Source organism: Rhipicephalus microplus, unplaced genomic scaffold (assembly GCF_043290135.1).
Source record: "Rhipicephalus microplus isolate Deutch F79 unplaced genomic scaffold, USDA_Rmic scaffold_13, whole genome shotgun sequence".
NCBI classification, from domain to species: Eukaryota; Metazoa; Arthropoda; class Arachnida; order Ixodida; family Ixodidae; genus Rhipicephalus; species Rhipicephalus microplus.
Genome location: NW_027464586.1, coordinates 33,425,120 through 33,446,974, shown reverse-complemented (window position 1 = coordinate 33,446,974; position 21,855 = coordinate 33,425,120). Strand labels below are relative to the sequence as shown.

The following is a 21,855-nucleotide window of genomic DNA, read 5'->3' as shown; positions in this document are numbered from 1 at the left end:
TAATCAGGATTATTTTTGTGACAGTTAGATAGACAGGTCAGTTTTCGTGACCTGGCAAGGTCTTGCAGAAATTCCATGACTATTCCCCGAATTCCCCAGATTTTCCCGGTTTTCCAAATTGGCAGACACCCTGTTCCATGCTTTACGAGTGCACTTTTGTGGGCTTGTTCATATGGACTATACCTACCCTGCAAAATGAAGAAGCACATACTTTATGAGTAAAGAATGAATCAAAGCTACAAAAACAAAATTCATACGGAAAGTAGGCTACTTCCAAGTTGGCCGAAAGAGGGGGGAGGGAGCACTATCTGCGTTCAGGTTTCGGTTACTACAGACCTGGTAGGGCAAGCCAAAGCAGTTGTGGTGCGAGTTGCGGCTCCTGGCAGGTGGAGGGGGCGAGGCCACTGGCTCCACCGACGAGGCCTCCTCCTCCGCCCCCATGGCCGCTGGACCACCCTCCACACTGAAAACAGGGTGCTTGAGGTGAGCGCACTGATTCGACTTACACTCTGCCTCCTCCTCTCACCTTGCCAGATGAAAGTCCCCCGGGTACCGGGGCTGCGTCAAGGCCAGGCTCATGCTGCACAGCTCCTCAGCCGCCACCGCCATTGCAGCAAGCAGCCTGCTGCTGCTGCCACGCTCCAGCGGGCTTGCCGGCTCAGTGGTAGCCACACCATCATGGGGACCCTGCATCAAGAAACGCTTTTGCTCAGCAACTTGTGTACCCAATTTGCAGGAGCACCGTTTGTCAATGCACTCCTGGCAGGCTTTGCTTTGTCCACAGCAAGCTTGTCATTCAAATGGCTGCCATAACCACCATGAAATCTCAAGAAAGCCCCCCCCCCCCCCCCTGGTAAAAGAAAATCTGACAGTAATTGAAGGGGGGTGGGGGGGAGGTAAAGGTCTTTTCAGATCAAAATTGGTGATGGTGGAGGAATAGCCACACTAGGAATAAAAAATACACAGCCGTGCTTCTTGTTAAATGCTTCACTGAATACGCATGCACTGTTTTCATTCATTCTCATTTGGCAAAATAAAAATGGTGCATGAAACAGCAAAAATGGCGGGAAGGAAAAGGGCACACTTTCTAGTCTCCCAAAAAAATGGAGGGGGGGGGCACTTGCTCGGGATTTCACAGTAAGGACACTGCAGGCAAATTTTGCCAGTTAGCATAGGGGTCGAATTCTGTATACATGTAATTATACTAACAGCACAACGAGAGTGAAGGGATAGGAAGAAACACAAATGAGCACTGAACTTACAACTGAAGTTTATTTCCAGAACGAAGCGGAATATTAAAAAAAAAAATGACATGTGAACAAAACATTGCAGATCAATATTTGCAAAAAAACAAAAAAGGAATCTGCCGTCACTTTCGGCGGCCATGCGTACGGGACAAATAGTGCACTTGTTTTTCCATCAAGGTGCAAGCGTGAGCAGCTTCCAAGTGCTTCTTTCATTTCTTTTTACCTTCGCAACTTGAAATAAAAACATTTTCCTTCAAAAAACGGGCATTTGTATCGGCACATGTATCATTCCTACCTTTAGCAACCTGGTCATAACGGAATGTGATAAGAATATTTTAAAGCACTTGTCGTCTATCTGCGTTCATATTTTCTGTTCTGTGGATGATTTCTTGGTGTCCCTTGAATGCGATGAGACGGTTTATGACAAAGGGTCGGGAATATTTTGGATATTTCTATAAGTGCCTGAATCCTTTGGACATTACACATAAAAAACCTGAAGAAAGCAACATGCAATTACTTGATATCACTCTGCATCGCCGTGGTAATCATATATACTGGAGGTAGGAGCTGCGTGCTCGGAAGCAACTTCTGTCTTATCAGTCGGTACATTCTGAACTAGTCAAAAGTGGTATTGTTCAGATGCGCATGAGGAATGCTCTCGAGAAGTCATGCACGCACGCACTGATTCATGAATCGTTCATCCAGCAAATTGCCCACATGGAAAAAGCTGATTATGCAAGGCGTGTTGTGGTATATGTGGCTGAGGCTACACTGAAAAGTAATGTCTCGCCGTAGCGTGATAGAGGAGGCATGTGCTACACCTGAATACAGAAAAATGAAGACGGCCATTGTGCCTTATATCCACAGTATTTTCCACGAAACGAAAAAGGTGGCATAACACCTGAAGGTTTTTTTCCTTGTATACTGTATTTGTTAGTGCTCTTAATTTATGTTTACAGTATTCAATATTCTATATCTACTTTTTTTTCTTTTTTCCAAAGTATCTGGTTTTTGTTGTTGTTGCAGAGTCAACATACGAATGATAGGTAGTATGCGGACTATTTGCACTTAGGGAGCCTTTGTGATCTTTCTTTTTCGGTTTCCATTTGGGATCGCACACTGAAGAGACGTGTCTACCTCCGTATGTTCCACACTTGACTTTTCTGTAGCAGTGCTTGGCTAGATGCCCTCTTACAGTGCATCGATAAGATCGCTTCTCAGCAGCCAATTTCCACAACTTTTCTTCATGGGTAATACTGCTTTCACAAACTGGAGTAGCGTGCTTTGTAGACCCACAAAACAGTCTTTATCCTTAGCTTTTGACGAACACTGCAAGACTGCTGCTGTTGGTAGAGTGTCGTTCAAGCTCCTTTTCTCTTCAGGTAGACGGGCGCCTTTCTTTCCTTTAAATTCATGAGCTTCACTTCTTTCGCAGCTTTAACTTCCACGCGAAGATACGTCAGGAGTTCTTGCAACTCCTTCTCGGCTGTGGCTGTTGATGATGAGTCATGCTGTTGTTGTCCCGAGCCTGCATTGACTGTCGTAGATGGTAACCTTAGGTTGGCTTCTTTCCGGTAATAACCGACGACGATATCTGTTGGCAATGCCTTCAACAAAATATCCGTCATGATAGTTGCATAACTGGCAGGACTAACGTTTAATCCTTTCAGACCCCTGATGTGACACTGCACGTAATCCAACAGCTTTCGGAGGTTGTAGACGTCTTTTGAAGAATCAACTGCTGGTAGAGCACGCAGTCGGCGTAGATGGTCCTGTACAATATGCCGGTTATCTCTAATACCCCTGTCACACGGGCACTTAAAAGTCTTTTAAGTAAGCGGTCTTTTTCCGAAAAGGAGTTCCTGACAGCAGACACACGGCACAGAGCGAACTCCTTTTCAGAAGCGGTCTTTTTCGTAAACGGCGTTCGTCGATCTCTTTTACGGCTCCGAATGAGTAGCCTCGAAACCAGTGCAATTTTCGAATGGTGGGAAAAAAAGAGCGAATGCTTAATTTTCTGTCACCAAAACTCTTTGTAAAAACAAATTTCATATCCTGCAGAAGGTGTAATGAACTCTTTTAATGGTTATTTCCTTTTCTACTCTCGTAAGCAGCTACAACACGTCGGCCATATCACGTGGTGACGCTCGGTCTTGCGCTGCTTTATCCTCTCCTTGGCGGCTCTTGTAGCGTCTGCCTCGCTTTCCAGAGCGAGAAGGCAGGCCGTGAGGCTTGCGATCCTCGCTTTTTCTCCCGTACGGTCGCCCGTAACGTGTCGAGAGCAGCGAAAAACCAATACGGTAAATAAAAGCACAGTGGTGCCAGACGGACTTGTGCACGTCGCTGGTTATGGGAATGCTTCCTTATCTAGTGCAAAAAGCATTCACATTGGTGTTTCTTCATCTCTTATTCTTAAATTTATTTGAAGAAACGAGCAGTGCAACAAGTCTTTAATTTGTACATCGTGATACATCGTTTAATTTTCATTGCTTCTCTTTTAACTGCTAACGCCACGCTTTCGCTAGCGTCTTCGAACGAAAACACTAAAAGGAGATCGTTGCTGCCGTGTGTCTGCGCCGCAAACACCTCTTTGTTAAAAGTCTTTCAACTTCGTAAAAGACCGCTCACTTAAAAGACTTTTTGCGCGCCCGTGTGACACAGGTATAAAACGACTTTTTAAAATCTCGATGGCATCGTCGTAGCACTCGGCCGTCGTTTGTAGCCCAGAAATCGCAGCGGCTGCGTCCCCTTTCAGAAGAGTGTTTAGATACTGAAACTTTTCTCCTTTTGTCAGATTTTTGTTTTCCTGAACAGCGGTCCTAAACTGCTCCCCAAAACGAATGCCACTGAGAGAGCTGTCCATCAAATGTCTGCCGCTGGAGTGTGGGAAGCTTGATTTTCTTGCGCAGTGTGCGATCCTCGGGTGTCTGGGATGTCGTGGGACAATGGATTTGATGCAATTGCCACTCCCGAACCTTTACCTGTCCCAGCATTTCTAGTGCAGCGTCTTGATGTGTCAACATAGCTTCAAACACTGTAGCGAACTCGTCCTCTGGAATAAGCTCTTCCAGCTTGGCGTTAACTTTATCCAAATCTGCGTTGTTGTCTTGTAGCCGTTCAATCAAAAATGAAACCTTTGCACTGTCAGCACTTTCCATCACGGTTTTGGCTTCATTGATGAGACGCGTATTCATCTGTCGTGCCGTTCGTTTCTCTTTCAGCGCTCTGACACGATTCATCTTGCTTTAACAATGCGTGACCATGCTTACCTCAGTCAACTGTTGCTGTCACGGCGAAAAGCAATGGCATATGTCCCTTCAGGATTTACTTTCTGGCTTTCTTCTAAGGTTGCCGCTGTCCTCACGGCGTGCTGTCTTCCGTTCGAAAGTTCCCGATGAGCACTGGTAGCATGTATTGCCCAGTGAGTACTCCGGATGGGTTTCAGCAACACTGTGAAATAACTGGTAACGGAATTTGAAGAAACAAGACTATATGTACATTATTTACACATAGCAGTTAGAATACTGCATGGCGGACGCTTTCTTCTTTCTCTTCTTTCTTGAGAGTTCATGCGTTTTTTTCGACTTCTTCATCTTCTCAAGGTATGACAAGTTTTCAATAACACCGACCCAATTTCAACCTAAACAGCAGTTAGGTAGTGAATTATACTGATTTCTGTTACGATGCAACTCATTGTAAGTGAACTACTCGAGAGCGCACGCACCGTAGACCCGCGCGTCGTTCCATCGGTGTTTCTCCTAGCTAGTGTAATGCGTGTTTGTGTGACCTTCGGCAATACGCACATGCTCGACGTGGCTCGAAACACTGATAACAAGAACTGGGTGCGCAAACAATGCGAAATCAAGAAACATGCGAGAAGCGGACAAAAAAGCAAAGAGAGAGCAACAGTGCGTAGAAAATCTCCCACGTCTAAGTAAAGGTCGTAGGCCACTCAAAAACAAAATTCTTTTTAAGGGCAGGCAGCGTTGAAATAACTTTTTCCTCAAAGCCAGCATGTCTTATTTAATTTACCCAGCTATTTACAGAGCGAAATATTGAATATTTATTCATTGGGAGGTAATCTTTGTCAAAAATTGCATTAAAAGTGCTAGCCACACCAGGTGTGATAAGTGACTAATAGGTGGGTTTATTCAGTAAAGCTTTGACATTTGTGTAACTAATGGCTGGAGCTATGCAGTGAACTAGAATAAATATTATGCGGTGAATATCAAGGAAGTAATACTAAAAAAACAAAAAAAACGGGGGAAAAGAGCCAATTTAGACTGAACCTGTAGGAGAATTCAGCTGTGAACTAAAAAATATTCGATGGATTTCTTTTATTCTAGTTCACTGCACAGATATATATGTTGTAAATCATTGTGCCAAATTTCAATTCAAAGTATACACTGAGAAACACGTTATGAAACTTTGCGTCGCAACATTTGGAGCAAATTGTTATTTTCAGAAAAACGTAAACAAAGATTTTCGAGCTTGTAAAAAGGGTCACAATCTTCGCGTGCAGGCCTAAAATGCACCAGATTCATAGCTGGGCCCTTCTGCGGAAGCATTATTGTCTCCTTTTGTTCCGGTGGCTACTCGTCTTTTCTTCCTGGCCTGTTTTGTCCCATGCGCTGACTTGCATTTAGCATTCTGCATGCGCAGGTGATCCCTGGCAATGCAAGCGTTCGTCGTGTGGTACCCTGGTACTATGCCAGCTTGGCTCAGGATATCTAGGGTGCTTACACTGCCATTATTGAAGTGTGCCACAGCATCATGCAATGCAAACATTAGTGTAGGCAAGCTCACGTAGACCTCTTTGGGTGCCCGCTGCCATATTGGACCATTGAAACACTCATTAGCATTTTGAGTCTTTCCATGAACACTTCATTAGAAGTTCATCAGAGCACAGATCACTGTAGACAGCTTTAACTTTGTTGGGCACATCATTTGGAAGTCCTCCTTTGTGTACATATTTCCCTTGGCCGAGCGCTTAGACCCTTTGGTATCCGCACCAGCTTTTCAGTTCAAGTGGACACAGGCCATGTCTCGGCTGCTTGTCGGTAGAGCTGCAATGAAAAAGACTGGCAAGAGTAGCCTTTTTCACTGCAGAAAGGTTGCCCACATTAGCCCTTATGGCAATGCCATAGTAGTTTTGCAGGCGGTCAATGAGGGCATCAGTGAGCTTTCCCTTACCACCGAGTCCACGCACTGTCTTCAGTTTTCTGAGGCGGCACCCAACATGCTTCTGGACATGCCCAATACATTCCAGTTTTTGCACACTGTCCTTTCCATACATGTCTTTGACAGCAGCATAGCTCTTGGAATCACCATCGCCGTAGTACTGCAGGTACTTCAAATCTCTTTTGCCTTTCGACCTTTCAAATATTCGGTATAGACCAACTGTCTCCATACTGTCAGCACTTCCTTCATTGTTTGCTTGGCAGGAAGTGTGGTTTACCTTCCATTCCTGGTATGAAGCACTATCCTGCCTCAACTTGCTTTTGGTTTTACAAGACTTACATGAATTATAAAGGGCCTCAACATCAATAACCTTTCACATGTCAACAGAAATCACAGACACACAACCGTTCAAAGATGAATGGCCACGCTTCTGCCACGTGCCATCACCTGAAACACCATACTCGGCACTCCCCACAACACGCCGAACTTCCACAGCAGCATCAGTCATCGACTTCAACGCCACTTCTCCTGCCGCTGCAGAAAGTCGAGATGACAATTTGTCGCAGGCGGAGTGACGTGGAGGAGCAGGCATGTTCATCAATTTGGAAATGTACGCGACTGCCTCAAATCTTCTAAGTTTTGTTTTATTTATTTCTTTTCGCGTGTGTTGTGTCGTGCGAGTGTCTGTTGGTCACTCGAGGGGGGCCGTCCTCCTTGTTTACGGGCAGCAGCGATCGGCGAGCCTCCCAGAGCTGCGGGCACCGGGTCAGCACAAAGGCGGCGGCCCACTTTATTGCACCTTGCGAGTTCGTGTGCAAGAGGGAAACACGCCGCTTTGTGCATCCGTGGCCTGTGGGACGTTCGACACTGCTTTCCCGAATGGCGAAGCGACGGACTTCCCCCACTGACTTCGTGGAACAATTTGTGCACGTGCACGTGTGTGTGGATGTGTGTGGTGCGTGCACGTTTGTGTCAGTGTGTGCATTTGTGTACTCGGATCTGATGTCGAGAGGGGAGAGCGAGAAAGCGCGGGAAGAGCCAGAGACGCAGCGAGAACGGCGAGCGAACAAGAGTCTGCGAATTGCGAGCGACTTGAGCGGTTGTGCGTTGTGCGGAATTGAACGGTTGCGCGAGTAATATTGTAACCTAGTTTTCTTAATTAAATACAGCCTTCTTTTGTTTCCATTTTCTTAACAGTGCGTGAGTCGTGTGTTGTGTTTTCTATCAATTTTCACCTTTTACGGCCATACCGGCGACACCCTAAATTTTACCAAAAGCGGGATAGAGGACGCTAACATTCATCAGAAGTGGGATTTGACCGATTTTAGAAAACGTTCAGAACGAGTTTGAAAAATCTTAGCGAGAAGTGCGATTGCATCAGGGCGAGAACAATGCGATGGTGGACTTCCAATGAGTGTGCACTTCCAGAGATCTCACAGCAGCCATGCTGGACGGATCATCGCCGGAGGAGAGTGGTCACCGTGATGACGACGACTGTGCTGGGCTCACCAAGCGGGAACTTTTCGACGCTTTGCGTGAGAAAGACCGCTTGTTGGCGGACCTGCTGCGGCAGCTGCCTCAGCCGGAGTCGTCGGGGGCTCCACACCAGGCGGCCATCAACACGTTTCAGGTGATGCCCGATTTGAGCAGGAATATTCCAGACTTTTCCGGTGATGGTTGCGCGTCAGCAGCCCGGGAATGGATGGAAGGTTTGCGCCAGACGGCTACGCTTCACCGGTGGCCAACACCATTCCTGCTCGAAACTGCCAAGTGTAACCTGGTCGGCGCCGCAAAAGATTGGTACCATTCGAGAGCTGCCGAAATTTTATCGTGGGACGATTTCGAGTGGATGTTCGGGCGGACTTTCTACAGCCAGACTCGGGCGGCGGAGCGATGGAGGCGTATGCAAGAGCGAATGCAGCAGCGAAATGAGAACACGGCTGCGTACTTCCACGAGAAGGTGCGCCTTTGCAGAGAGGCGCATTTGGATTTCTGTGATACGAGGGAGCAGGTGCTGACCGGTCTCCGATCGCGGGAGTTATGCACGATGCTTCTTAGAAGGTCACACGAAGACGCGGATGACCTGTTGCACGACATTCAGGAATTTGAGAGGATCGACCGTGAGCGACGAGAACGCTTCGCGACAGCGGCTGAGCGAAGAGCGACGAGCGATGCACCTCGTTATGCAACCGGCACCCAAGGCACCGCTGCAGGGTGCGTCCGGGTACAACAGGCGGGACCAGCGACCACCTATCACAAATCAGAACGGTGAGCGAAAATGTTATAATTGTTTTAAATTCGGACACATTTCGCGGGATTGCCCAGAGGAAAGACGAATAGAAAAATGTCTAAAATGTGGGAAGACTGGGCATACCCAAAAACACTGCCAAGCAAAAGGCCCCAGAAATGAGACCAATGCTGTCTCTGGAGAGAAAATTGACCCTGGCGTGCTTTTGAAGCATGTTAAATGGAATGGCAATGAGACTTTGATTGGCATGATAGACACAGGCAGTTCCGGTTGCTTACTGCACGAATCAGCGGTGGTGCGGTGCGGAGCGGAAATGCTGGAAGATGCTAAAGCTCTGTATGGTTTCGGCAGCCAGGGCGTTCCAGCTGCTCGTGCGATTGGCAGGTGCCGGGCCGACTTGCTGATAGATGGCGTCGTTGGCAAGAACATACCGATACTTGTTGTACCCGACGAGGCCCAGTCGGTCGATTTGCTTGTCGGTCGCACGTTTACCGAGCTGCCATATGTGACCTACGCTAGGCTGGGCGGCAGCTTGCAATTCTGGCATAGAGACGAGTGCCCATTCTCACATCTCGAACCCTTCGTTTCATGTCCGAAATTATGTTTGAAAACTGCTGAAGAGACCCCACTGCAGGCCAATGTTATAAATTGGGTGAGCCTGTCATCGCAGTCTAACGTCAATGGTGCAGTGCTATTCAACAACTGTGGGTGCGAAATTCTTGTTGACATGGAGGACGAAGAGGTTACTGTGCCGGTGTTTGCGAGCGGAAATGATGACGTGGTTCTACGTAAAGGACAAAGACTTGGCCACGCGACAGAGGTGGACATCCCGGGTTGCGAGATGAAGGAAATAAATGAGTGCAGAGAGGAGTGCAGAGAGGAGTGCAGAGAGGAGTGCAGAGCGGCGAAGCCAGAGCAAATTCTGGTTACGGAGGCGCGACGGCCGATTGGGTGCGAGGAAATTAAAATGGGCCTCTCCGTAACAGAGGAGCAGCATCGTGAGCTCGCGTGCCTCCTAAATGAGTACCGGGATTGTTTCGCCGCCAATCTCAGCGAACTTGGCTGCACACCTGCCCTTTCGATGGACATACAGGAGATACCTGGTAGTGCACCCGTGGCTGTTCGGCCCTACCGCACAAATGCAGCAAAGCGAGAGGCTATACGTGACATCGTCGGAGAGTGGAAAAGAGAGGGAATCGTAACTGAGACACATTCCGAGTATGCGAGCCCAGTCATTCTTGTCGAAAAGAAAAATGGAGAGCAGCGCGTGGTTGTTGACTATCGTCGGCTGAACGCTCAGACGATAAAGGAGAAGTATCCCTTGCCAGCTATCGATGACCAGCTCGAGGGTCTTGCCGGGGCCAAACTATACGTCATCCTTGACCTGGCACATGGATACCTCCAAGTCCCTTTGACCGAAGAGGCTAAAAGAAAAACTGCATTTATAACTCCTGATGAGACAGGGCAATTTGAGCGCATGATGTTCATTCAGCCTTACAAATGCCCCGTCCGTGTTCCAGCGTCTCATGAATCGTGTGTTGGGATCACTGAGAGGTAAGGTTGCTATGTGCTACCTTGACGACGTGTTAATATCAGCCAAAGACTGGGATGAGCTCATAACACGTCTGCGCCTAGTACTTGAGGCATTCCGAAGAGCTAATCTGACACTCCGGCTCAGCAAGTGTGCTTTCCCGATGGACTGCGTAGACTTACTCGGTTTCCGACTGAAAGGTGGAACCGTGCAGCCGGGCGACATGAAGGTGCGAGCAATAGCCGAATTTCCAACGCCAAAAAGTGTTCACGACATAAGGAGATTCTTGGGCTTAACTAGTTTTTTTCGACGCTTCATACCGCGGTACGCCTTGGTTGCCGAGCCCCTTTCTAGACTGACCAGGAAGGACACGGCTTTTCAGTGGAGTGCTGAGCAAAATGAGAGTTTTGCGGCTTTGAAGGCCAAGCTGACGTGCGAACCGGTGCTACAGTTGTACGATCCAAATGCGGAAACGGAGCTGCATACTGACGCCAGCACAAAAGGTTTGGCAGCCATGCTCCTGCAGAGAAAAGGCGGCGAGTGGCATCTCGTTTACTGCGTGAGTAAAAAGACGACCGACGCTGAAAGCAACTACCACTCATCCAAATTGGAACTAATGGCAATAGTGTGGGCTGTGGACCGACTTAGGCTGTTGTTACTTGGAATATCATTTACCATCGTGACCGACTGCCAGGCGCTTGTGTACCTCAACGCACAGCGAACGCTTAAACCGCAAATCGTGCGTTGGTACGACTTAATTCAAAAGTTCACATTTACAATCAAGCATCGCCCAGGAGCACGAATGCTTCATGTGGACTCGCTGAGCCGAGGAGCCGTCGAGGACCCAACTGACACGTTGAGTACACTCCTTGCGGACCGTTTCGAAGTGTGTGTCACTTTCACTGTTGCCGATCACGTCTTGGTACTGCAGAGGGGAGACGAGGAGCTAAGAGAGATCATAACGATGCTGGAAAAGCCACAAGAATGCCGCACCAAGGATAAAAGACGAAGAACTGAAGGTTACTCGATTATGGACGGACGGCTTGTGCGGAAGATAGGGCAAGGTGAGCAAGCGAGGCACAATTTCGTACTGCCAAAGAGCATGCAGAAGGCATTAGTTGTGCAGTCCCACGGCTTGATGGGGCATTTTGCACTAGACCACACAGTAGCAAAGATACAAGAGAACTTTTGGTTTCCACGCATGCGTAACTATGTTCGTAAGCATATATCGCAGTGCTTCCAGTGTATAAGCAACAAGCTTCCTTCCGGGAAGCGAGAAGGACTTTTGAACCCTATCCCCCCTGGGAAGAGGCCATTTGAAGTGGTTCACATGGACCATCTAGGACCCTTTGTGCCAAGCAAGCGACGCAATCAGTACCTTTTGGTGATTGTGGACAACCTGACGAAGTTCGTGAGGGTGTTCCCGAGGCGCGACACGTTGACAAAGCTGGTGCTCGCAGCGCTACACGAATTGATAATAGAGAGAGGCTTACCAGAGTGGATCATTACTGACAGGGGCAGCTGCTTCACATCGCGAGCGTTTGAAGATTTTTGCAGTGTCAGAGGGATAAACCATGTGCTCAACTCCACTCGACATCCTCAAGCTAACGGCCTGGTCGAGCGAGTGAACCATACACTTCTACCAGTCATTACTACATCGATGGTCGATACAGAGCAGCGAGATTGGGACGAAAAGCTCAGTGAGGCTGAGTGCAGCTTGAACAACGCTGTAAACAAGACGACCGGGAAGACTCCCTTCGAGATGTTACATGGTTATCTACCGGAATTTCACAGCGTGGCACTGAAGCGCTTGGTTGAATCTAAAGCGTCAGAGTGGAAGGAGCCCGGCGGGCTGCGCGAACGTGTACGGCAGCGCCTCATGAGCGAGCAGAAGAAGATGAAGGTCGCTTACGACAAGCGCCACTTCCCGGCTAAGATGTACGGTGTCGGTGACGTGGTCTTCATGACGAGGGCTCCAGAACAGACGGGAAAGCCTGCCAAAGCCCAGCCAAAATATAGGGGCCCCCTTGTAATCACGGCAGTGTTGCCAGCTGACACGTATTGAGTTGCCGACTTTGACAAAACAAGGGCGAGCCGCTTCGCGACAACTGCGCACGTGTCGCAGTTGAAGTGCTGGACAACGACCAATCCGCATTCACACCTTGATGACGATGGAGAGTCTGCAGTCTGCGGAGGAGTCGGACGCTCCCGAATGTGAGGTACAGCGACTGAGACGTTTGGCCCGTAGCTGCGCCAAGACCCATCCCTATGCGAGTGCTCCATAGTTGCGTTGGCATCTGGTTAAGAACTTCAGTGCGTGCACAGATTTACCGAGTGAACTGTGCGAACTTAAACAGTTGCTCTTTTTTTTTCTTGTTTTCTTCGACGAAGGAAACAATTCTGTTTGTGTATTGGCGTGTGGGTTTGTTTATGATTTTTTTTTTTTCCATTAACGAGGACGTTAATGACTGTCAGGACGACCGAGTGTACGCGACTGCCTCAAATCTTCTAAGTTTTGTTTTATTTATTTCTTTTTGCATGTGTTGTGTGGTGCGAGTGTCGGTTGGTCACTCGAGGGGGGCCGTCCTCCTTGTTTACAGGCAGCAGCGATCGGCGAGCCTCCCAGAGCTGCGGGCGCCGGGTCAGCACAAAGGCGGCGGCCCGCTTTATTGCACCTTGCGAGTTCGGGTGCAAGAAGAGGGAAACATGCCGCTTTGTGCATCCGTGGCCTGTGGGACGTTGGACACTGCTTCCCCGAATGGCGAAGCGACGGACTTCCCCCACTGACTTCGTGGAACAATTTGTGCACGTGCACGTGTGTGTGTGTGTGTGTGGTGCGTGCGCGTTTGTGTCAGCGTGCGCGTATGTGTACTCGGATCTGTGGTCGAGAGGGGAAAGCGAGAAAGTGCGGGAAGAGCTAGAGACGCAGCGAGAACGGCGAGCGAACAAGAGTCTGCGAATTGCGAGCGACTTGAGCGGTTGTGCGTTGTGCGGAATTGAACGGTTGCGCGAGTAATATTGTAACCTAGTTTTCTTAATTAAATACAGCCTTCTTTTGTTTCTATTTTCTTAACAGTGCGTGAGTCGTGTGTTGTGTCTTCTATCAATTTTCACCTTTTACGGCCATACCGGCGACACCCTAAATTTTACCAAAAGCGGGATAGAGGACGCTAACAGAAAAAGTTTTCGCACCAGCGTGCTCTTTTCCTAACTGGCGCATTGCGTAAACCAGACGTAAATTGTTCTCATTGTCACAAACCACCTTTCTCGACGTATGAAATGGGCGCTTGAACCCACAGTCGGTACACACGACCGCACAAGCCGAGCATATCCCTTGGCGAGAGCGTTCCTCGAGCTTCAGTGTTGTGTTCATGCATTCGGAACATGCCAGCGATAAAAACACTGAAGAAAGAATACCAATGTCCATTATCCTGTTCCCTTGGAGCGCAGAATTCTCTAGTGGAGCCTGGTACGCCTTGTTTATGTCCCAAGCTTCTTCGCGGTCGCCGAAACACCGGTGTCTGTGTCAATAGGCAGCCTCGTTGTCGTGTAGCGATTTCCAGCAAACTTGCGCTTCGTCTTCTGTGTTCTGCACTTCCCCATGCTGGTCCTAATATGGTCCAGGTGGCCTAAGGATACAGCCCTAGTAGCGTTGACACGTGGAACAAATGCAGAACGAAGCCTGACGTAGCCTGACCAAAGCAAACAACAAAAATTCCAAAGAGCATCGTGCGTCCCCCTTGTGGCTGTTGTTAGAGATTCACAAAGACTTTTAAACACAAAGTTGTATTTAATGACATTATCTTATATACAGTCACAATAAAATGCATAAAGTATTTTGAATAGCATTAATATAGACAAATCAACACTTGCTTTTGAAAGCGATTTTTCGAAACCGAAACCACAGTTGGAAATGTGGTTTTGGTTTTGCTATAGGAGCATAGGGTATAGAAAACTTGTTGTAGCTCGCAAACTAATGACGCTAGGAGGATAATTTTTGTTGCAACATATATGTGAATGTTTGGGCGTGCAAGAAAAACAAAACCCTAAAAATTTATTTCGCGAAAAAAAAAATTACTTTTGAAGGTTGCCTACCACCTTAAGGAGGTCGCACAGGCATGCTCCCCGCGTCGTCGTCTGCCAGCTGCCCAAAAGAATTTGTTCGGACAGTCCCGGGCCACCCGCAGGCCACCAGGCAAGCGAAAAACGAACATGTGTGCGAGCTATCCTGGATCAGTGGGCGGAGCTTCCGGTCGGTCCCCGAGAAAAATGAATGCAGCGCCGGCGTCCGGGGCCGTCCGTAGCAGTCAAGGACGTGTAAATCGATGAAGCTCACTGTTTTTGCTGCAGCACACGTTAGATGTGTTTCACGGTGTTTGCAATTACATAGATAACTGAAGTTGTCGTTGCTGCGTTCCCACATTATGAGTAGGAAGCCTACATAAGGGATGTATCCATATAAAGATACGGTCACTACAATCGGGAGCGCTTGGCTCCTTTGCATGAGTTCACGTCAGCATCGCTCAGCGTTATGCCACAAAAGCTTGTGCGTGGATTGCGGCATTAACGCATGTTACAATCAATCGTGCATATCACGAGTAAATCCAGCCATTTGTGGACAGCATGAGCACTTCGTGAAGCTCCGCAGTGGTTGGAACCGAAATGACGACACAGAGATAACTATTCCAAATCTGGTGGAAGCTGGCAATAGCATCCCTAATTACCTGCTGGTTTAGGCCGAGTTTCTTGAAGGCAATTTTATGGTTTCTCCAACCTATAACAGCTGCTGATGTAAGCTCCCTAGCTTTAAAGGTAGTCGCCCTCCCTGTGTTTCCCAAAAGTTGGGACGCACATGTCCCATGTTTCAGTAACGTTGCACACATCCGACCTTTGCTTTCCCCTACAGGTATTGTGTGCGCATCTCGTCAGGGGTTTGGTTTGTAGTGTTGGTCAAAAGTTCTCAAACTGCAACGCCCACCCAAGGAAAAGCTCTTGACTGCCATCAGGGTGCTTCCATCCCAATCATGCCTTAGTTCATGCTGGCGTCTAGCGTGTGTGGGGAGGACTGTTTACATCTCATTCCTTTAAAAGTGAAAGCTGTTACGAGATCACAAGAAGGGCAGACTTTAGAACTGTAGTTGTCCGCCTTTGCTGATGTGCAAACCACTACCATGCAAAATAAGAAAAAATACCACGGACAAAATGGAATACGCACCCGGGCCCTCTGCGGGGCATACCAATACTCTGGGCTGTGCTGGTGTTTGAAAATCTGTTACAAGCTGACCCTATGCAGCCTTCATGTACCATACGTAATAAAACATTTTACAACATCAAGAAAACCAGGTTAAAACTGTGTAATGAGTGGGCCATTGAAGGTACATGCATAATTTTTTATCGCCATAAGTTACAGCACCAACAAAGTGCACATAATGCCAACTGTAGTGGGTACTACGCTTCGCCGAAGAATGACAAATAATGGCTTAGCGGACACTTTGCTATTACACAAAATTATGGTTTATGGCATAGTTACTTATGCAGTGATGGAAGCAACATTTTGCTTTTGGAGCAGATATTGGAACATAAAAAACGGTGCTTTGGAGCAACCTTAAGTGTCTTCAGAGCAGAAAAAAAATGCCATGACGCGTTCTACGCCATCTTGATATTGCACGAGAATAGCTCCGAGGCCAAGGTTGCTCGCGTCAGTGCGGACTTCTGTGTCTGCTTCGGTGTCGAAGTGATCTAGGATGGGTGGCGTTTGTAGGCGTACATCATGCTTTGTTTTCGGTATCGGGAACAAAGCAACTGCCATAGCCTTGTCAGGATCGGGGCGAACACCACTGCTGCTGACAATGTGGCCAAAGAATTTCAGTTCTTCATATCTAAAATGACACTTTTCCGGTTTCAGAGAGAGGCCGGCAGTGCGAATAGCCAGAAGAACCGCCTCAAGCCGCTCAATGTGCTGTTCAAAAGTCGTAGAAAAACAACTACGTTGTCTAAATACACTAAACAAGAGTACCACTTCAAGCCACATAAAACTGTGTCCATCATTCGTTGGAACGTGGCTGGAGCGGAGCACAGGCCAAAAGGGAGAGCTTTAAATTCATAGATACCATCTGGTGTAATAAACAATGTTTTTTCTCGGTCCCGTTCATCTACTTCAATCTGCCAATATCCGCTACGGAGATCCATGGAAGAGAAGTAACGGGCGTGTCGCAGGCGATCCAAGGAGTCATCAATACGAGGAAGATGATATACGTCTTTTTTCGTTATCTTGTTCAGTTTGCGGTAGTCGACGCAGAATCGTAATGGTGGACGTGCTGGGTACTGTACTGCAACGTCTTATGCCTGCTGGTCCTGAACCAGAAGCAACCACCGCCAGTGCACCAGGGTCTGCTGATATCTATCGAAGCAGCCGCCGCCTTCAAGGACTACCACCACAGTACGGCGCCTTGGCAAGTTCCGTGAGGACAATGTTTGCCACATCCATAACCCAAACCGAGCATTACCCACTCGCTAGCGTACCCTGTGTCATCAATACGCCTCCCACACCCAACCCATTCCATGGTGATGCCGGTGAGGATGTCGAAGACTGGCTTGACCATTTTGACCGGGTCGCTGCCATCAACGACTGGGACAATCGCCGTAAGTTGAAGAACATGTATATCTCCCTCTTGGACGCGGCAAGAGTGTGGTATGAGAACCACGAAACTTCATTCACAAGTTGGCAGGAATTTCATCGGCAGCTTCGCGAGGCGTTCAGTAGCCCCGAACGAAAAGAGAGAGCGGAGCAGGCACTTTCTTCGCAATTTCAAATGCCGAACGAGAGCGTCGCCATGTTTGTCGAAGAAATGTCGCGATTGTTTCGACGGGCTGACCCCCACATGCCAGAAGACAAGAAAGTGCGCCTGCTAATGCGAGGCGTAAAAGAGCAACTTTTCGCGGGCCTTGTGCGCAACCCTCCTACGACTGTGTACGAGTTCATACGTGAGGCCACAATTACGGAGCGCATGCTTCGGCAGCGGGTGTCGCAGTATGAGCGTCAGACGGCCATGTCCGCTGCGTGCTCGCTTGTACCAGGAGGTGATAACAGGGAGGTCCTCACAGAACTCATACGGCAAGTTGTACGCGAAGAACTTCGAAAATTTCATGCAGCGTCCCCTCCCAGTAGCGCTGCTCTTACGGACGTCGTTCGTAACGAAATTAGGCAGTTCGTTCACTCCTCACCACCATCGCAAGTCGAACCTCCCACGCTTTCCTACGCGGATGCCCTACGCGCCTCTACGCCGTCGACGGCACATTTTGCTCATCAACCTACTGGGACCCCCAGACGCTTTCCAAGTCCAGCCCATCGCCTGCCTTCTCAGGCAGATTTTCGTCCTGGCCCGCGGAATTCCACCGTCTGGCGTGCACCCGGCAATCGTCCTTTGTGCTACCATTGTGGCGAAGTTGGACACATGTACCGCGGCTGTTTCTACCGACGAATATGCCTACGCGGATTCCACCCAGATGCACGTTGTCCACGCTATGGCGAACGCCCACAAGAAATTGCGGATTACTTGGAAGGTAGTCATCACGCTCCTGTCCCGCCGCGACGACAGTCACGGTCACCATCACCCCGTCCGTCCACATCAACGCACCGCGCTCGACCCACCTTTGGGTCCCCTGGTGTCAGTGGCGCAAGCCCACGCCGGGGAAACTGAAAACGGCGACCTCCGGAGATGAGGCCGCTGTCACGCGAACCGACAAATGCCCTCCGCCGCTGCCTTACGGCGTGCAGTTAAAGCCTGTTTGTGAAACCGCCAACAGAACGTCCGCTGCCATTACCGTTTCCGTCGACTGTTACCCGGTGACTGCCCTTGTCGACGCAGGAGCTGATTACTCGGTGATGAGTGCTTCATTGGCCACCCGTCTACACAAGGTGCTGACAACGTGGGAGGGCCCTCAACTAATCTCCGCTGGAGGACTGTTTACTCAGCCACAGCTGCCATTCACTTCTTCGCTCTCGTCTTCTGCCACCAACACAGCGTGGCAATATTATATATATATATATATATATATATATATATATATATATATATATATATATATATATATATATATATATATACACACGTATACATATACGGTGCATGACATCGGCGCCGACGGCAAAATCCAGCCGAAAGTGTCCATACAATTGCTATCACAATAAAATTTTAATTGGAAAAAAAAATGGCCTGATATGCATCACCTCTCGAGATTTTTCTAGATTTACGCCACTGAGTAGTATATTAGGATGATAGTGTATACAGCTTGCTTTTGGTTTTGCTTAGGCTCACTGTGTGGTCCCATGGTTCAACTTCACTGTTTTTAGTTTGCCAACATACATTCAAAGCAGGTTTGGAGCAGTTACTAGCAAATATTGCACTTAGGAGCAGCATGGAGCAACATTTCTCTTTTGGAGCAGTTTGGAGCAATGGAGCACCCCTGCTTCTGATAACCCCAAGCAAACCCCAAGAAGTAGTGGTTTCACTGTCGCCATCTTGCCAGTAGAGCCCAAAACGACACCAGGTGCCACCACTAAGTCAGCAATAGAACAACGCTTCGGAGATCAAACTTCCAAACTTGTGCTGCCGCACCACACTGGATTAAGAGGGGCAGGACTGCTGTCGCGGTTCGGAGAAATGGAGCATTTAGCAGAGACTTTTTTTCTTTCTTCCCTTCAACACCTCCATCTTTTCCTCAAATCCATGCTCACTTGTCCGTGTCCTATGCAGCGCAGTGCTTTTCCTGTGAGGAACAATGGTGCTGATTTATTGATATGTGGGGTTTAATGTCCCAAAACCACCATATGAATATTAGAGACGCCGTAGTGAAGGTCTCCGGGAATTTTGATTAACTGGTGTTCTTTAATGTGCACCCAAATCTGAGCACATGGGCCAACAACATTTCCGCCTGCATGGGAAATGCAGCCGCCCCAGCAGAGATTCGGACCCGCGACCTGCGGGTCAGCAGCCCAGTACCTTAGCCACTAGACCACCGCGGCGGGGCGAGGAACAATGGTGCTGTAAACTGCTCAAGTTTACTTTTGGCTAGCAGGCTGTCAACCAGTCCTGCGTCACTGGCCAGCTGCTCTTCACGACACCCAGTGCCAGAATGTGCGACTGGGCTGACAAACTCTTTCGCGAAAGTCGCGTCACAATCGAACCATGCGACATCCTTCAGTGTACATGTGTTAATAATCCCACGCTGTCGCTTACTCCTGCCTCTTTCAATGATGGCTACCATTCCGTTGTGATAATGTCCTACCTACGACTTTGCATAGCAGTCAGCAGTATTAACTAAATCAATATTCTTGAGCCAGACAGCGGTCATCATAATGAAATCACTTTTTCCTTTTATCCATTTCTGTAAAGTTTTTCAAGTTAGCAGCCACTCGTTCTTACCACTTTCTACCACGCCACTAACGATAACTGTTTCTCAGAAAGGGCACCTGAACCGGTACACACACAAAGAAAGGGGATGAAAAGGGTACAGAGCTAAAGAAAGACGCCAAGAGGGGAGAGGGGACTGCCCCACCCCCCTTGTGCCACCCAAACTTGTGTCGGTGCGCCAAACTGCTTGAGAAATGGGCACGAAAAGTGTCGCTATTCGGTGAAACGAAGCTTTGAGCGAGGCCCTTTTTTTCCCTTACAACGACAACCCACTGTCTCTCTCTCCGATTCTCTAGAAACTCTCATTCACTTGTATCAGAGAGAGAGAGAGAGAGAGAGAGAGAGACAAAGAGTTGTCTTTGAGAGCTAGAAACCCTCGCCGACTTCTTCAGGCGCTACGCCGTGCTCCCTACTGAGCTACTGAAATTAGGCGCCTTGTTCTTCTTCTAACCCCAACCACCACCACTTGTTCCTGTCCTCTAAGGCACACTGTTCTTCATGCTGCAAACCACTCATGTTGGTTACCTGGCCAGCTACTCTCCGTGACCAACAGAGCCAGAATGCGAGGTTCGGTGATGAGCTCTATCGCGAATGTTACATCACAAGAGAACCATGGGACATTACACCCTTCTGTGCACATGTGTAAATGATCCCCTCTTTCACCGTCTTTTACTCCTACTACATTTACTGATGGGCATAGTCTGAGCTAGGCAGTGGTTATCACATCCAACTGGATTTCTTTTTCTCTATTTAGCCAGTTCTACCAACCTCTATTCCACAACACACCCTGAAACAAGGGATCTATCCACTAAAAATTTCTCTCAAGAAAGAATTGAGCCCAATAGCTTGTGAACAGAATGTCATAATCATGAAATGATTAACAGGTACTGCCACATGTCATTTAATTTGTAGGCAATAAAAGGCTACACTCACCTTCTCTTCCCAGGAAAGGATAGCTGAGGCTACAAATTGTCTGGAAGCCCTTGTCTTCACCATCACTGCAAATAGACTGTGTCCCCGTAAACTATATCACGCGCTTCGTTTACGTCAATTTGATAGAATGCAGCTGTAGCACTCCCCTTTCCTGGTGCATGAAAAGTAATGCGATGTGCCGCCTTATACATGGAGAGCATCATCATCCTCATTAGCCTGACTACGTCCACTGCAGGACAAAGGCATCTCCCATGTTCCGCCAGTCAACTCGGTCCTGTGCTTGCTGCTGCCAATTTATACCCGCAAACTTCTTAATCTCATCTGCCCCCCTAACCTTCTGGCTCCCCCGTACCCGCTTGCTTTCTCTGGGAATCCAGTTAGTTACCCTTAATGACCAGCGGTTATCCTGTCTACGCGCTACATGCCCGGCCCAAGTCCATTTCCTCATCTTGATTTCAACTATGATATCCTTAACCCCCGTTTGTTCCCTGATCCACTCTGGTCTTGTCTCTTAAGGGCACACCTACTATTTTTCTTTCCATTGCTTGCTGTGTCGTCCTAAATTTAAGCTGCACCCTCTTTTTAAGTCTCTAGGTTTGTGCTCCACAGCTAAGTACTGCCAAGATGCAGCTGTTATATGCCTTTCTCGTGAGGGATAGTGGCAATCTACCTGTCATGATTTAAGTCTCTAGGTTTGTGCTCCACAGCTAAGTACTGCCAAGATGCAGCTGTTATATGCCTTTCTCGTGAGGGATAGTGGCAATCTACCTGTCATGATTTAAGTGTGCTTGCTAAATGTGCTCCACCCCATTCTTATTCTTCTAGTTACTTGAATCTCGTGGTTCGGCTCCACGGTTATTACCTGCCCTAAGTAGACATAGTCTTTTACAACTTGAAGTGCACCATTACCTATCTCAAAGCGCTGCTCTCTTCCAAGGTTGTTTTACATTACTTTAGTTTTCTGCACATTAATTTTAAAACCCACCTTTCTGCTCTCCTTGTCTTAACTCTGTAATCATGATTTGCAATTCGTCCTCCGAATTACTCAGCAATGCAATGTAATCGGCGAAGCGCAGGTTACTAAGGTATTCTCCATTAACTCTTATCCTGAACTGTTCCCATTCTAGGCCTCTGAAAACCTCCTGTAAGCACACAGTAAATAGCATTGGGGAGATTGTGTCCCCCTGCGTTAAACCTTTTTTGATTGGTATTCTGGAGAGCATGAACTCCACCTAAAGGCACTCGTGCCCTGTTGCAGTGGTCTAGTGGCTCAGGTTCTCGGCTGCTGGCCCGCAAGTAGCG

The 21,855-nt window shown here is 48.2% G+C and overlaps 1 protein-coding gene and 2 pseudogenes across 7 annotated transcripts in view; 1 reads left to right on the top strand and 2 right to left on the bottom strand.

Annotated features, from left to right (window-relative positions):
- The window catches only part of LOC119163012 (uncharacterized), a 434,320-nt gene that overhangs the window by 391,145 nt on the left and 21,320 nt on the right, over positions 1-21,855 (bottom strand). For all 7 annotated transcript variants that reach the window (XM_075882725.1, XM_075882727.1, XM_037414895.2 and 4 more), the window contains exons 2-3: positions 527-687; positions 337-463 (exon numbers count right to left, since the gene is read on the bottom strand). In XM_075882725.1, coding sequence (XP_075738840.1) covers positions 337-463; positions 527-609 — 210 coding nt within the window. In that variant the 5' untranslated portion in view covers positions 610-687. The remainder of the gene's footprint in view (positions 1-336; positions 464-526; positions 688-21,855) is intronic.
- Positions 892-7,676, bottom strand: LOC142783958 (uncharacterized; annotated as a pseudogene).
- Positions 7,742-9,503, top strand: LOC142784061 (uncharacterized; annotated as a pseudogene).